At 38.1% G+C, this 17,139-nt stretch overlaps 1 protein-coding gene across 1 annotated transcript; it reads right to left on the reverse strand.

Moving 5' to 3' along the window:
* Positions 1-1,215: 1,215 nt before the first annotated feature.
* LOC147759171 (short transient receptor potential channel 7-like) lies at positions 1,216-16,551 on the reverse strand. The gene is made up of 13 exons (XM_086998451.1): positions 16,431-16,551; positions 8,500-9,488; positions 7,533-8,017; positions 6,928-7,089; positions 6,147-6,338; positions 5,467-5,653; positions 4,954-5,157; positions 4,593-4,730; positions 4,011-4,155; positions 3,456-3,651; positions 3,060-3,218; positions 2,392-2,539; positions 1,216-1,747 (listed from the first exon to the last, which is right to left on the reverse strand). Exons 2-13 carry the CDS (start codon positions 9,476-9,478, stop codon positions 1,728-1,730), a joined length of 3,015 nt encoding a protein of 1,004 aa, XP_086854577.1. The 5' UTR covers positions 9,479-9,488; positions 16,431-16,551; the 3' UTR covers positions 1,216-1,727.
* Between the last annotated feature and the right edge of the window lie 588 nt (positions 16,552-17,139).

Below are 17,139 nucleotides of genomic sequence, written 5' to 3' on the forward strand. Positions count from 1 at the left end.
ATTTTAAGATTGCTCGCAAGATTTTTCACCCATTTTGGGCATCCCAGACACAATCTCCGATGACCTACGATGCCTTCCGATTAATCGGAGGCGTCCTCCGAATAATCTGAGACTAGTCGCAAGATTCTGTGTGGGATTGGAAAATCAGGTTGAGATTCAATGTCTGCGAGTAGTCTCCGGCGCCCTCCGACTGAATCGTACGCTTTATGTGATCGTCTTCGACGAATCGTACGGTGGAATCGTAGTAAATCGCCGTGTATATAAGGGCGCCTCCAACCGGATCGCTAAAAGTTTGAGACGCTCTTGCTGCAGGAGGCTGTGACAGAAGATTTTGAAGATGCAATCGGAGGCGATCGGAGGCTAATCCCACGATTTTTCGACAAAACCGGGTCAAAATCCTTGAAAAAATCTCAGACAATGTGACTGCTCCACTTTTATTAGGATTATTGCTAGGACTGTTCAAGGATTCTTTATTTTCTACGACGACCCCCGGCCAAAACTAATCCCCGACAGATCGCCGACATTGTGACTGGGCCATAAGCACATTTAGCTCTTTAGCATGTTACACGCTTTTAGCCTGAATGTAGTATGACCCGATTGACGGCTAAATTTACGTAGGGTGTAGGTAGTAGAGTTTAAACATGACAAAAAACATAAGAATCATACAAAAGTTAAAAACGCAACTTCAGGATTATAGGGTTTCGAACTCCCATGAAATTACTTTGAGATAGTACATGTTCTGGATTCATATCGTTCTACTGCCTAACCACTACGTCAGAGAGACGAACCGACAATTCGACGATTTTACGGCGTAATTATATATATGCTCACTAAAGCATAGGCCCCTACTATTCATGTTATTGGCCTTAACCTAGTAGTTATATAAAGGGACGGACATAAAAAAAGGGCGACCCTCCATTTGGCTGACTGATGTAAACGGAATGCAGGTCCGCCAGGAATATAAGTCCTATCCAAATTTATGACAGGAATACAAGTCCCATTAGGGCTACTAATCCTAAGGTACAGTGGTCCGTAGTAACTGAGGTCCATTCTTTTGTATTAGAGATAAAACCTTCACTTTTCAGTGACTACATTTATCATTATTTACACACGTCATTTTATGGTGACGCCAGAAGTGCAAATTCGGGGGAAAATAAAAATAAATCGGTTTTTCGAATATCTCCTTTAATTTCATGGGCAGCCACGAACATTGTTTCAACGCCAATTCCATGACATCATATAGTGCTCCAAAACCCTGCCAGCGGCTATGGTTAAAAGAATGAGTTCAGATTTAACTACTGACAAAATAATAACGCCTTTGTTTAATAAAAAAAATCTTGGATTAGGAGCTCGTAACGCCGAAAAAAAATGAAGCTCATTCATTTGTGGACAACTTTGCCTATTCTCGTAATAATAATAATAATGATAATAATAATAATAATAAAAACAAATCAGGGACGTTATTGTACGCACCATACCAGTGTTATCTCACCTCAAATTAGAAAGTTGTTATCTTGACGATAATATACAAAGCAATGGCAATAAAGAATGCAAAGTCTTGTACGTAAACCAAACTGTATCATAATGTACAAATAATATAAACGCACTTCTTAAAACCAATTATCTAAATGTAAATACAATGGCAATAAAGAATGTGAGGTTTTCATCATCCCGCCGTTCCATTAGCTAATGTCTTCATCATCCCGCCGTTCCAATAGCTGTTTTCATCATCCTGCTGTTCCATTGACTGGAAGAAAGATGGATTAAAAAGGTAGTGGTTTCTTAATGGCCGTACGTCTGTTACATTGCCCGGTTGACAGTGATGTCAGTCAACGGATCAAAAACACAAGTAAACCCACCTTTGGTTTACAGTAAAAAAAATAACAGTGTGAACTATGAAGAGTCCTACATTGGTTGCAGATAAATAAGGTTTACTCAGCTTATAGGCCTGAATTTTAGCCTTTTTGATCCAAAATGATTCAGTATTAGTTATTTTTTTTAATTAACATTGCAATATTGTGTATTGTGTATATCACGAAACAAGAGTACAACACGACCGACAGATGTTTACCATTTTGAAGTTTTTTCTAGTTTAAAACTGCTGACAGACCCATTTAGTACTATTATTCTTTAAAATAATTTCTCCTCGAGATGTGCGTTTATTACTACTACTACTACACACATGCCTATATACCTGTACACTCTGACACAAACAGGCACGTTGACAGGCAAACAAAACGTATCCTACTTCGCTGTTTCTGTCTCTTTCTTTCTCACAAACGCACACACAGATAGAGATAGAGCACCCGAACACGCAGTCAAATGCACATACCAATTGCTGATGTCATGCAGATAGAGACCTTTTTTACATTAATTTTATTTTACAAGTACCTGTAGGCCCCGCCGGCCGGGTGGATGTCAAGCCATCTTTTTTCCGTTCCTCTTCAGCTTTCTTTTTGAACCTTTCTTTAAGAGTTTTCATGATGTCTCGATATTTCTTATCAAATATGCGCTGTTTTTTGTCCTTCTTTTCTCTCTTCTGAAGCGAAAAAAAAGGCTGTATTGCTTAAAGTTCGAAAAAAGGCTCGTCTATCTATCAACAGTCAAGTTATTTCAAATAAGTTTAGCTTTTAAATAATTTTGAAATGTCTTGTAATTTATAATAATGGAATAATACATCTGATTTAATGATAATATAATAATATATGCACTACTAAAATATCGAAATTCTTAATGTAAATAACATGTTAACAGTAGCATTTTATTGATTACACTTTCAGATTATTTCCTCAACAACCCCCTAGTTTTCTATTCTATTTAAGATATTTCAGCTATATTTTTAAGCAATTTTATCTTTATTGAAAGCTCAATAAAAGGTCGACAAGAACGTGCTGGGGTTTAATGTTACCGACAAAAATATTTTAATATCACATCGATACGACAGTAAAAACCACTTCTCAAATTTATTTGAAAAAAAATTTTTTCGTTTTAATATTTATATTGAGTTATCAATTTGCTTAGTTTTGTCATCATTCAAGATCATTAAAGCCAGGACACACCTTTTTACTGGGTGCCTCGCATTTCTTGCAGGTGAGGATGTAAAACAACCATTTGGGACTAGGTATTAAGTTAAAGGGTATGGGGAGAGTAGATTCTTCCCCTATATATTCTAACCATAGTCTTGTCCTAGCAGCTTTCCATTCGATGTCTGCGTCGTTCTGTAAATATTTCGAATTAAGGAATTACGGCATTTCTGGTGAATGGAGAGGCTGTGCAAAAATAATTGATCGTGCTTCTTTGATCGTACTTTTAATCATTGAGATTATTTTCTGTATAATACTGCTCCGTTTCCGTTATTATTATTAGTATAATTATTATTATTATTATTATTATTATGAAACTATAAGACAAAATGCATTATACATTATCGATTGTTTTCAACATCTCATACTTACATGAATGGCTTCAAAAGAGATTGTCATCATAGCAATAAGCATATTGATCAACATAATAACGATGACAATATGGAATATAGCCACCATGATGAATCCCACGATCTCCACAAATGCGTGTTTCATGTGGATTTCTACAGAACTGGAGTCCCCCAAGCCAAAGATGGACCACATGAGGGTGCTAAATGTGTTGAAGAATCTGCAGAAACACGAATGTGCGGGACTTAATGGTCGAATCCAAACAGATATGCAAAAGAACCTTAAACAATGCTTTGCTGAATACAAAATAAAAAAAATAATAATAATAAATAAATAAATAAATAAATAAATAACAATAATAATAATAATAATAATAATAATAATAATAATAATAAAATAAATAAATAGATAAATAAGTGTACACAGAGGTGTTCACCTTTGAATGACATATGGTCAAACTGAACAATACTATTTGTTGTTGTCGTTAAGAAAATAATGAAAAATTAATTTAAAAATACCAATTTTTACAATAAACATACTAGAACCTGTTTTCATAGGGCGTTGGCTACAAATAGTTACCCGTGGAATGCAGAATTAGTCTCCGACCCATCAGGGAGTGTTTGGCCCGCATAGAAGTGGTAGTGGTTGTGCAGTCCAACAGTGAAGGCAATGAACACAATAAGCAGCAAGGCAGCAAAGCGAAAGACATCGTTGATCATCTTGCCTAAAAGTTGACAAGCCACGATTTATTCAAAGAGCATGAGTCACACAAGTCACAATGAGAAAGAATCCGACAAATAAAAAAACTCTCGTTTCAAGATTGACAATACTGTCGCTAGGAGGAAAGAGTGATATAGACCCCTTCCCCACATATTTTAGATCGATCTATCCCTGTGGGGATTCTCACTAGATTATCGGCTAAAGTGTCTGCCCCGCCTACTAAAAACTGTAAGGGTGTAATTAACTACCGTGCACGCTCGGCTGACAGCAATTTAGCTTGAACCCCCAGGGAGTTAGGTCGATCTAGAGTAAATCTATGGGAATGCATTCATACTCTTTTGTCAACTTAATTAACCTTATTGACTAAAGGACACTTATTTATACATGTACGTGTATTATTACCAAAGGCATAATTGCTTTAATCACTGTATACACGCTTACCCAAAACAACTAGAAGTGGTCCGACAGACTCAAAAGTAGGTAAAATGTACACTAGTCTAGAGAAACTAATGATGTTCGCCAACGCAAACAGGGCGTCTGATATTATTTCTGGATCATTTAGTTCCCATTCGAACCGACCTGAAATGCAAGAGTAAAAAAGATACACTTAGAAAATTGTTTATCAAAAACTTTAATAAGTTTATCAAAAACTCTAATAAGATACATGTATAATGGACAATCAACTAAGTTTTTGAATAGAGGATAGGAAACACATACTTACACTATTGAACACAATTAAAATATTTGGAATGAATTACATACTTTGAACCATGCATAGTTCAATTAATTCAGCTACACCAACCTATCTGGTAATAGTATGTGTACGCCTCTGTTGTAGTTTGGTTAACTTCCAATGCGGCTTGTCTTGTTTTGACAATCGAGACTATACGACTGACAAAGGAGGCAAGATAAAACATAACCAAGAGGATATCCAGAATGTTGAAGGCGTTCTGGAAGTAGCGCATTCCCTGCCGACACAACTGCTTTACCTCAGCTAAAAGATAGCCTATAAGATGAAATGCAATATTTAGTGTTTTAAATTTCAATTTAAATTAAACATTAAAATACTCCAGTCAGGGGCAATATACTCAGAGGTTACTCATTATAAAATATATACAGATGAAAATAATTGATAATTTAGTTTACATTGTAGTAACCGGATTTTGTTGATTATAAATTTGATAGACTAATACTATGACAACCATGTCTCCGAGAAATTGTACCTATTTAATGCTACTGCAGAAAAATCAGATAGATACTGGAATATTAATAATGTTATGGTGTTGGCATTACTTTCAATGTATTTGTGTCTTACCTATCACGTAGAAAAATATTGCATACTCGGACCATCGGAAATCCTTGGCATGAGCGACATTAGCTTTATCATCGGGCAAAAAGTAAATCGTCAGGATCAGAAGAAACGTAAAGTAGGAGAAGCTATGCGTGTAAAATTTGATACAAGGAGTCCTCAAGAACATGTTGTTCCACTTGATGAATTTACTCTACAAAAAGAAAGAAATAATACGCTACACCTTTGTACTAGTGCCAACAATAAAATCAGCGACTGAGACATTTTCAGTTTTCATTCACGAAGAAATTGCGATCATCTAATAGCTTACGTCTACCAACATTCAACAATTAGGCCTACCGTGAAAAAAGTTTTTTACAGACCAGTTTAACATGGGTGTTGTGAGTCACCATATGCGACTGCTACAACAAAATATGGTTCGTTCAATCAAACTAAACAAAAAGCTTTCTCTTATGCCTTTTGGACCTTCATTTGTGTATACATAAGCGCCCGAGTCTGTATCGATGCACTTTGAGAGAATGGCAACTGGATTTTACATAAGATAATTACCCTAACGTACGCAGCTTACGCGCTTAACACTGTCAATTATATAAACACCTGCCTATCTCTATAAGTGTACCGGTACTAAATGTAAAAAGGGGTTCAGGAAATGTTTTAACATATGGCAATAAACCTGTTCAACATACCTTCTTCTCCAACGTTTCAAAGGATCCGAACAGAATGTAAGCCAGGAACAGCAGAATCCAAACTGGCAACGCCAGCACGATGAAGATTGTCTTCAGAAAGTTGTTTGTGGTCAGCATTCGACGCCTTATATTAGGATCGACGCCATAAAACACCATCCTTAAGTGCCTCTGGACGTATGGGTGGGCTACAAACTGAAATACGGTTTTAAAGAAGTGGCTTTAATTGCAGCTATCTGCCGAGTAACTATGTGTCTATTCATCTCGGTTTGTCTGTGATTTAATGCCACATGGAATATTCCTCAAACATCAGCCAAAATAATAGTTTCTTGTTACCTCTCTGATCCCTCAATGTTCACAACATACCGCATCTGGAAAAATATGTCATAGCACCTTCATATGGTAGTGCACTAAATCCCCCCTCTAAATAACTTCTGAAGAAACGACTTGAGTGTGGCTTCAGCTTTTCGTTTAGATGAAGCTGTTGCTGACTTATATTTATTTATTTTCAATGGCGTAGTAATGTCTTATTATTTGTGTGATAAAACATATTTCAATGACCAAAAAAGCATAGGTAACACAAGGTTTTACAAGTATTTTTAAGCTACAAAATATAGGGATCTGCAGAAGAGTCTCAACTAATACACCTCTTCTTAAAACATGCAGTAGTTAATTGTTATGAGGACCATTGTCTTTTACGTTGTACCACAAACACAACCGTTTACTCTCTTGGGATGTTTCTATATCCTTTCAACACTATATCTATATCAAAGGTGCATCCTACCTTCTTGGCTCCTTCGTCCATAACTCTTCGCACTCGCGCTAATTCTGAACACCCATTGGCTGATTTATCCAGGATCAAGGACAGCTCATCTCGACCCCGGACCAGGTCCAGCATCTCCCAGGCAAACGTCTCACATTTCTGGGTCAGTTTAAGATATTCGGACTGTGTGGAATGGAAAAAATAGGATATTACTTAAGTTGCATATTAATAGTTTTGATAATTTAGTTAACATTGTAATAATAGGTATTTGTTGATTACTTTTTTGATAGACATTTATAATTTTACCACAACTTTTTTTTTGTTATCATAACTTTCTGCTGGGTGGCTGTAACTTTCAAATGCAAACTGTGTGTGTTGATGTGAGTGCTTGCGTGCTTGTGCATGCTTGCGTCTACTTTCACTTTTGGCAAAGCCAAAGTCCACCTACTTATCCAATTCCCATTGGAAATGTCAGAAATCCCCCCAAAATCCCGTAAAAATATCTTAAAGAAATTAACAAACAATTCAGCGTCTCTTTCTGTCAGAAATTATAAGGCAAACATTCTGATTGTATCTTATTATTGTTTTTTTTTTCCAAAATGTTAACAATTTTTTTCACAAAGTACCTTGAACTCTTCATCCTGTTTCGCCATTGTGAACAGTTTTTGTCTAAACTTCAAAGCACTATTTACAGGATCTTTCTGTGTGAGAAGATATGACGATGACGTCATAGCTCTATACGCGTTCACACGATAAAGCGCGTGATTCAGCGTGTCGTTTCGGTCGAGATAACAATCGCAGAAATAATCGTGAGGATCGGTGATTTTCAAGTGCTCCTCATCCTTCAGTAGTTGGCAAACCTCGATGTCGTTCTTCATCGCCGCCTGTAGCATAGGGTTATAGCTTGTATCCTTCACTGATAACGACAACCATTGCTTCAGTGCCAGCTTGATCTCGTCTAGGTTCGCCCCGTCATCTATTGCCTTCCGAAGATTATCTCTACTGTGCATTGGACCTGATGTTTTGCCCGCAGTGGGCTTGTCGGGAGGGTGCTGCGGTCCTTCATCTTCGGAACTTGAGGTAAAACCACAGTCATAGCAAAGGATAAATTCTGAAATATGGGATATGTTTTGCAGCTTTGAATAGCAGTTCGTGCAGCAAAAGAAGACAAATACCCCCCCCCCCCCCTAAGAAATGGATTGCTTCATGTTATCTTGTGCTCGGTCTTCTACATCAACATAAGCTTCTTTCGCTGTGCACAATGTATGTTCAAATTGCCCTCAGCTGATACATTCAACTTGAGAAACTCGACAAGAAGGCTTAAAAGAAACACTACAAGAGAAAATACCACCTAAAGCCCTTTGGGTTTACACAAACGATTGAACAATGATGCGGTATTTATTCACGTTTTAGCACCGCTCTTGAGAGAGAGAGAGAGAGAGAGAGAGAGATTGTATGTGGACAATGTTGTGTGGATGGGGAGGACGTGTGTGTGTGTGTGTGTGTGTGTGTGTGTGTGTGTGTAAAAGTGAAAGAGAGAGAGAGAGAAAGAATTAGAAATGCACGAGTACCTAAAATAATAACAACACTTACTCCTTTTTTTAAGCTTTGCTCTATATACGGGTTCTATATTGCCGTACGTCCCTCCATCTCCTAGAGTGGCAGTGATATCCGTGGGTAACCTACTGTGAGGGGCGGCACCAATGGGGGAGGCATAGTCCCCCTCGTCCACGTTCTCAACAGGCGCACGGGGCTCCTCCGGTGAGGGCTGGTCTGAGGGCTTCGACGTTGCAGTCTGGTTGTTTGAAATTTGTGACCGGTCTTTGCTTGGGGGTGGTGGTGGTGGTGACGGTAGAGGGGGGACATGTTGAGGAGAAGCAGCAGGAGGAGGTTTTGAAATCGAGCCGAGGAGGGTTTCGTTAGCCACATCTACTTTGTCACCTGCGCCTCCCCGTCTGCCGCCTATACTTTTACTGGAACTGGAACTGTTTCTGGTAGATGGTGACAGAAGAGGGGGACTGGAGTCGTCAAGTCCCGGGGTTTGCTTAGAGAAATCGGACGGGTTAGTGGTCCTGGCATTAGAATCCCCCATGTCAAAAGTGGGAGGAATTTGTCCTCTCGGCCCCGGAGCTTCAGTGTCTATAAAACCACGATTATCGAAACTGCTTGTAGCAGTGTGTTCATTTGGTAACTGCTTCACCCCCTTCCGATCAACGCCCGACAAACTGGCGTTCTCAGCGTCATTCCCCTGACTGTCCTGTTGACCTCGCAATGGATCTTCTGCCAGCCCGATTTCCCCTAATTCCACTGCCTCGTCATTTTTCTGTGTTTTTCTATTTGGGAGTTTTCTTTTTAACCATTTTTTTAATCGGGTGACTTTCTCTCCATCCGGGACGTCCTTGCTGGGGATGTTGGATGAAGTCGATGATTTCTCACTACTGTCGCTGTCGTCCTCTGTTTCTGAGATATGTTGTAAAATGTCCGCATCGTCGTGCGAAGAAAAATCGTTTCCCAAGAGAACCACGTCTAAATTCCGTGCAAAGTCACTGCCGAGAGGCCTTTTATTCGCCATCTGGAATTATCTGAAAAAAAAAGTTTTTTTTTTCTGAAGTTATATCAAGTGTAACGTGACCGCATCAGTTTGTCTCTCAGAATTAAACAGTGAAGTATGATGCTAAGCAAGACACAGTTTAGAAACTTTGACACTGTAAGAGAGAGAAAAAAATAATTATCTGCTTTCGGAAGTAATGTAATGAAACAAAAATTTTAACAATAATAATAAGACTACAATTTGACAGTAAAGCGTATAAGTCAATCATATTGAAATTTTACTTTAACTTAAAATGGCAAAATAAGTAATGAGAATACTTTTTATAAGCTTAATCTGAACTTGTATAAATTCAAAAATGAGATTGTCAAGGAAAATAGTAAATATCATACTCAAATTATGAACTTAATTGCATATGATTTAGGTGGAGATGTGGAAAATCTTATCGGACACATATACTACAAGTAGAAAAAGTTGTTTCTCAGCATCAAATTGATATAGTAAGAATTGATTATGAACACCCTAAAAGATCAGCTGAAAATACTTAAATGGAAACTCTGGAATCTTCAGATATTGTCACCCTTTTAACATCTAGTAATCTGTTTGAAGCATATCAACAGCATTCTGATACCAATCAGATTGAATCAGATCTAGAAAGTCACTCTGATATTGAGTAAGATCTTAACATGACGGTCCTCTCAAGTGATTCCATATCAAATGGTGAGAGTAAGACAGCAACACCATCTATCTGAAAGAGTTTTCGTGAATGGGCAGTAAAAATTCAAATTCCACAAATAGCTACCGGGGTATGGAAGCCGATTTTGAGACCAGTTATGCCAGAATAACCAAAAGATTATCGCATCGTAACGAAAACACAGCAGTACTATGATGTGTTTTATCAATATGTTTTAACTATGTGTTTAAAATATATATATGGAGATGGTAACATCTATTTTGGAATATTCAAGGGAGTTCAAAGCTTCAGAATTATTTTCAGTTTGGATTACAAATCCACGTGGATGGACTGTCTTTATATAAAAGCACAGGCCATCAGCCTTGACCAATTCTACGAAGTGTGCGAAGTTTCAGATACGTCATAGACGAATATAACGCATTACATCACAATGGGCTTGAATTGGACGGAAAACTTCAGTCAGTGATTTGTGATGCACCTGCTCATGTTTTCGTGAAAAAATGTGAAAACTTACACTGGCAATCATGGCTGTGACAAATGTGAATAACCAGGAAGGTAGTTAGCTAATAAGATTGGACATTCAGAATTAAATTCTACTTTCCGGACAGATTATTATTTTAGAAATCAAACAGACATAAAACACCACAAAGTTCTTCACAACTATTGGATGCACAGGCTGAAACGGTGAACCATTTTCCTCTAGATTATATGCACTTGGTTTGCCTTGGGTTCCCCCCAAAAAATGAAAAAAAGGCTCAGTAGAATTCCGTATTGGACCAAGGGCAGGGACTGAAACACATGTATCTTTAGCATTGTCAAATGAAGGTGAATTTGAAAAACAAACAAACAAACAAAAAAAAAATGTCAGAAATTGATATGTGGAAAGCTACAGAATTCAGGCAATTTCTTTTAAATACAGACTCGGACTTTCTCAAAAATATTATCCTTGTCAATTTGTATAAATTTTTTCTGCTGTTATCCATTGGTATGCATTTCCTTTTAAGTGAAACGCTGAATGCTACTAACGATAACTATGCAAAAGAACTACTTGAAATATTTGTGAAACATTACTGTGGAATTTATGGCTGCAAACGAGCAGTTTACAGTGTGCTGGGCATGGCCTTATTCACCTCTCACTCGACGCTCTAAATTATGGTAGTCTGGAAAACGTGAGTTTTTCCATATGGAAACTTTCTCTATCAGACTAGTAAGAAAATTAAAATTTTCGCTCCGACATATGAAGTAATGAAAATACTATCAGAAACAAGACAGCAAAGCTGTCAAATGTACAGACAACAAGAAAGAAAAATAATTCGATCAAGCTGAAAATAAAAGTGTTAACTACTTACTGTTATTCATCATTGCCAGTAAGAAAAACACTTAGCCCTTACACTATGCCTCAATTAATTACCATCAACCTTTTGATGTACCTTCGTCCACAGATCAGGGCCCACTCAAAGTATTTTATACCTAATAGGTGTATTAGAAGGATATTTCGTTATATCTTGTTGTACTATCCATATGTCAAGGCCCACTCAAAGTGTATTTATGGCTGACAGGCATGCCTAACTGACCTCCGATAGGTATTTGAGTTTATTTAAAATGAGTTTATTTCCATTTGCAACACCTTATTACACAAAACACAAGCACAGATTTACAATTTATTGTAATCAACTAACAAGACTGTTAAGATGCTGAACATGGCAAAATGGCACTTAAACATATCTAAATAATTCAATACTGAGATTGTTATCATGCCTAAATGAATCAGAAAAAAAAAACACTTTTAAACAAAAAACAGCATAATTTTTTGGAAAATTGGGTCTTTCAAGCTTATTTTCGAACTTTATCTGTAATCCATGAATATTTATCAGTTCTGTAAGATTGAAGGCAAAAGGTAAAACAGTTTTAAAAACAGCATCACTTTTTGAAAATGGTCCGATCAGGTTGGTTTTCGAACTTGACCTGTATTTCATAAATACTCATTAGTTCTGTAAGTTTGAAGACAAAATAAAAACCCAATTTTTATTTTATTTGTATAACGGAGGATCAGATGGGCTAAAAAAGCAAAAATAGCATAACTTTTGAAAAAAAAAAAAAAAAAAAAAACGGTCCATGACACACGTATTTCGCAAAAATAACTACAAGGTATGTGACTTAGTGTACCTGGCTGAGTCCAAAGCTAAAACGTTATAAATGAAAATCACCTTTTGTTATTGTCAAAAAAAAAAAAAAAAAAAAAAAAAAAAAAAAAAAAAAAAAAAAACAAATGCTGCTTTCAGTGAAAGGCAAAACGCAGTGTAAATGAAGGTACCAAGGCCGGCTTAAGCCATTTTAAATGACCATGCAAGTTCCAGCTTGGGTGCCCAATTTGCAGAAATGTGTACGCAGTCCCCTGGGAAGTAAAGGAAGTGTCAGTAAAACAGGAAGAAGTTGGGTGGCCAACCCAAACAAGTGCACATATCCAAGGACCAAACCTGACAAAAATACATGTATGAATAAAGAGGGTAGACCTCTATAACACGGTAGTGTTACAAATTTTAGTAAGAACTTAATTTAAGTTTTAAAAACATTTAAAATTCATTAGTTACAATAAGATTGCAAAAACAACATAAGTCTCATTAGACGTTCAAGCACTGACCAAACATAATAACCTTCCGATCTCAGGCCAGCGAATGAGTGCCGTAATTAATCACCTCTAGTGGTCGGCAAACGCGTCAATTAAATTGCAAGCAGAGGACAGAGCAACAGCAGATATATATAGAAAGATTTAATTGATTATCTCTTGGTGTCATGTATTAGTATTTAATAAGCACTTCGCTAGTTCAGGAAAATGACCAGTTCCGGTTCGGTCAAAATTAAATATTAAGAATCAAAGAACCGGGCAAATCATACTATTTAAATCGAAGGTCTAGAATCAGTATTTCTAATAATTAGGTAAATGTTGAATCAAAAATGTCCATCCTTGACGTGAGATGTGAACCACCTGTCGCCCTAATTTTGTTATAAAAATGCAGCATTTTGCCGCATTCGGCAAGTGTTCGGCAAGTGTTCGGTAAATGTTCTGCGAGTCGGGAAAGTAGTAGCATAGGAAGGAGTAACTGAGGGAGAGACGTTGTGGTCACATCTTCAACTTGATGTAGTCCTTGTGCGCAGAATAAAATTCCTTTTAGAGGAAAAAGAGAGTTGTTCATAACTTTACAGTGACGCGCTTTTATCACACGTAAAAGCCCCCGTCACAGTTTGGTGGAGGAATCAGCTCGATCCAGCTACGCGCACGCCAAGCAACGCTCCACGTATGTCAGCCCGACCCGAAAATTATTGGTCAGCGCCATCTGCGAACACCAGGAACAAGAAAACAGGTGAGACGCACTCTAAAACTGTAAAAGAACCTACATCTCCCCTCTCCGGCGAAACGTCACCTATATCGTCACGTTCATCCTCACCTGCTCTATCTCAAATTAACGAATCCGCTGAATCATTTGCGCCGCCGCAACCGTTAGACGCTATTTCTGATTCTCAGTCGCTAACTTCTGATATTTCCACCTCTACGCCACCGTCAACCCCACCGCCTGCCCCAGTTTATGCAATGTCAGCAGAAACAAGTCTGTTACCTGAAAAATTCACGGGTAGCGCGATAGAAGATCCAGATAGATGGCTATCGCACTTCAAAAATTATGCGTCATACCGCGCTATGACGGAAGAACAACAAATAGCCTCTTTTCCATTGTTACTGCGAGGCGCAGCCTTAGACTGGTTTGATACACTTGCTGACGATCAGCGTCAAAACATTAACGCTATAGAAAATACATTTCGGGCACGATTTCAACCAACTGAAAGTTCTAAATGGGCCACTGTGTCCAGTTTATTCCAACGCCGCCAAAAACAGGCTCAACCAGTCCAAGATTACATAGCGGAAATGAGACGCGAAGCCGCGCGAGTGAAATTGCCTGAAGAACAAACCATACAAGCTATTTTACATGGCCTACTACCCGAAATACGACCATTCGTGGCTCAGCACGAACCTCACAATTTCGAGGATCTCATTGCGCGCGCCAGACAGTCAGAAACTGCAGTACAACCCACTACGTCATCTGCATCTATCAATGCGCTGAATACACAACTCTCCGAAATCAAAACGCAGCTCTCACAACTGGCCGTGTCTGCTGTGAATCCGGCACCAATCACTCCAATACAACCCCCAGGTAGAAACCCTATGGCCGCCGATTTTCAACCCCAAGCACCGCCCAACCCTCGCTACGAATACGGCAGAAACCAACAGCGATGGCAGTATCGTCCACTTCGACCCAACTACGACATGCGCAATGTGCAGCCCAGATTTCAACGGAACACTCCAGCACGCTAACACGGTAGTGTTACAAATTTTAGTAAGAACTTAATTTAAGTTTTAAAAACATTTAAAATTCATTAGTTACAATAAGATTGCAAAAACAACATAAGTCTCATTAGACGTTCAAGCACTGACCAAACATAATAACCTTCCGATCTCAGGCCAGCGAATGAGTGCCGTAATTAATCACCTCTAGTGGTCGGCAAACGCGTCAATTAAATTGCAAGCAGAGGACAGAGCAACAGCAGATATATATAGAAAGATTTAATTGATTATCTCTTGGTGTCATGTATTAGTATTTAATAAGCACTTCGCTAGTTCAGGAAAATGACCAGTTCCGGTTCGGTCAAAATTAAATATTAAGAATCAAAGAACCGGGCAAATCATACTATTTAAATCGAAGGTCTAGAATCAGTATTTCTAATAATTAGGTAAATGTTGAATCAAAAATGTCCATCCTTGACGTGAGATGTGAACCACCTGTCGCCCTAATTTTGTTATAAAAATGCAGCATTTTGCCGCATTCGGCAAGTGTTCGGCAAGTGTTCGGTAAATGTTCTGCGAGTCGGGAAAGTAGTAGCATAGGAAGGAGTAACTGAGGGAGAGACGTTGTGGTCACATCTTCAACTTGATGTAGTCCTTGTGCGCAGAATAAAATTCCTTTTAGAGGAAAAAGAGAGTTGTTCATAACTTTACAGTGACGCGCTTTTATCACACGTAAAAGCCCCCGTCACACCTCACAGGGATATAAGACTTCCCAAGAGATGTGTTGATTGACCGTAATAGACTATGCTCTGAACTTTAAAGTGGCCATTATTATTAATCATGCAGGCTATGAACTTTAAAGTGAACAGTATTGTTAATCAGGTCAAATAAGTTTAGAGTGATTATCATGATTAATTCAGTTTTGAACTTCAGTGTAATATTACTATTTATCAAAGTGACAATGAACTATTGAATGAACCTTATGAATGAACTTAACAGTGACCATGAATTGACTGAATTTCAACTGCTGATTACTTTAAGAATATTTTGAGTGTTAAATGGTTTTACGTGTAAATGTCTAATGAGCCAGATTCCAGGAGGAATCAGTAAACTTAGAGGCGTGGTGTGTAACGATTATGCATAGTCTTATTTCAGGGTCAAATAACTGTAGTAAGTTATAGCCTTATGTTTACTCAGCAAGTCTGGTGTTGAACTTTGAACATTAAATTCGAATGGCTTGTGTCAGTTTACTAAACAGGGGCTTGTTGTGTCTAGAGGAGGGATTGGCGGTCAACCGTTCACTTTTCCCTGCTTGCCAGTCAAGTTTGCAGTGTAGACAGTTAAAACTCCAGGCAGTAGACAGCGAAATAGCTGGTGCCAGATACATGTACATGTCACTTGTCAAGTGTTCGTAGACAATAAAAGAAGAAAACCACCTGAAGTGTTGTGCGGTTTTCACAGATCAGAGTAAGCCGCACAGGTGGCAGGAATTTAATCTACTTAAAGAAAATCTCGATAAGGTTTTTAAAAAAGAAAAAAAAATAACATAAAATAATAATAATAATAATAATAATAATAATAATAATAATAATAACTTTGATTAGGGTAAAGACAGAATCTTACAATTTATTTTATGTAAAGTCAACCACATCGAGCATCTAAGTCTATCTGATTGGCCTTAACATGTAATTACGCCAGGGGTTTTATTGTTCCAGGTCATTAATCCTCATTTAGTGCAGTCAAATGGTCGTGGGGGAAGGGGAAGGAGGGGCTTCTATCATTATACTGTCTTCATACACAGCACTAAACATGTACCACGTAGGCGGATATCTTGCGTGAGCAAGTGGGGAAAAAAGCCCCTTCATTAAGCAAGGCCTCGCTGTGTTTGAAACTTGTCAGAGACTTAAACAATGTAATCTGAAGATAATGCGGTTACAATGACTTACCCTTGTGAACCTTGTCGTGTTTTAAGCGTGCACAAATCCCATGTCCCTTCGCAGCGCGTACGTTAAGACGTGTATTCCTGAAGCTGATGCCTGCATTCTCTGTGCGTCTTGTACCAACACGACACAATGTACGTGACCTATTTCGACATCAATAAGCGGTTAGCAAGTCCCTGTAACTGTGATACCTACTGGTGTTTCTCTCTCCCGTTCTCTCTCTCTCTCTCTCTTTATTTTTTTGTGAGTGTGTGTGTGCGTGTGCCTGTCTCTCGCCGTCTGCAGACTTAGTTAAGAGACTCGAGTACACTGAATATAGAACCAATTTGTATTTCAGTCTCACCAGTTTAAACAATCATATAGGCTGGTCCTGAAAAAGGCTTATAAAGTTACTTTCATTTCCTCGGCCAGCTATACTCGGTTTGACACTGGGTTATGATATAAAATACTAGTATATATGACGGTTCATTTCAGGGTGCGGTCGTCCTTCAAAACCAATGGGTCGTGAAATATAAAAGATAGAGCTACACACACTGGACAAAAGAAGTGTCACCCCCTACCACAGAGTAATAAAAGTAGGCAGATCTTGGGTACTTATAATGCCTGGTTTACTTATAATGTGACTAATGAGTATAAAATCGCTATACCATGGAATTGTATTGTTGGTCTTGTACATGTACAGCAAATGTTATTCCTGTCTTCCTCCAATATGGCA

Source organism: Lingula anatina, unplaced genomic scaffold (genome assembly GCF_051362555.1).
Source record: "Lingula anatina isolate TDL-2025a unplaced genomic scaffold, LinAna3.0 unanchor82, whole genome shotgun sequence".
NCBI lineage: Eukaryota > Metazoa > Brachiopoda > Lingulata > Lingulida > Lingulidae > Lingula > Lingula anatina.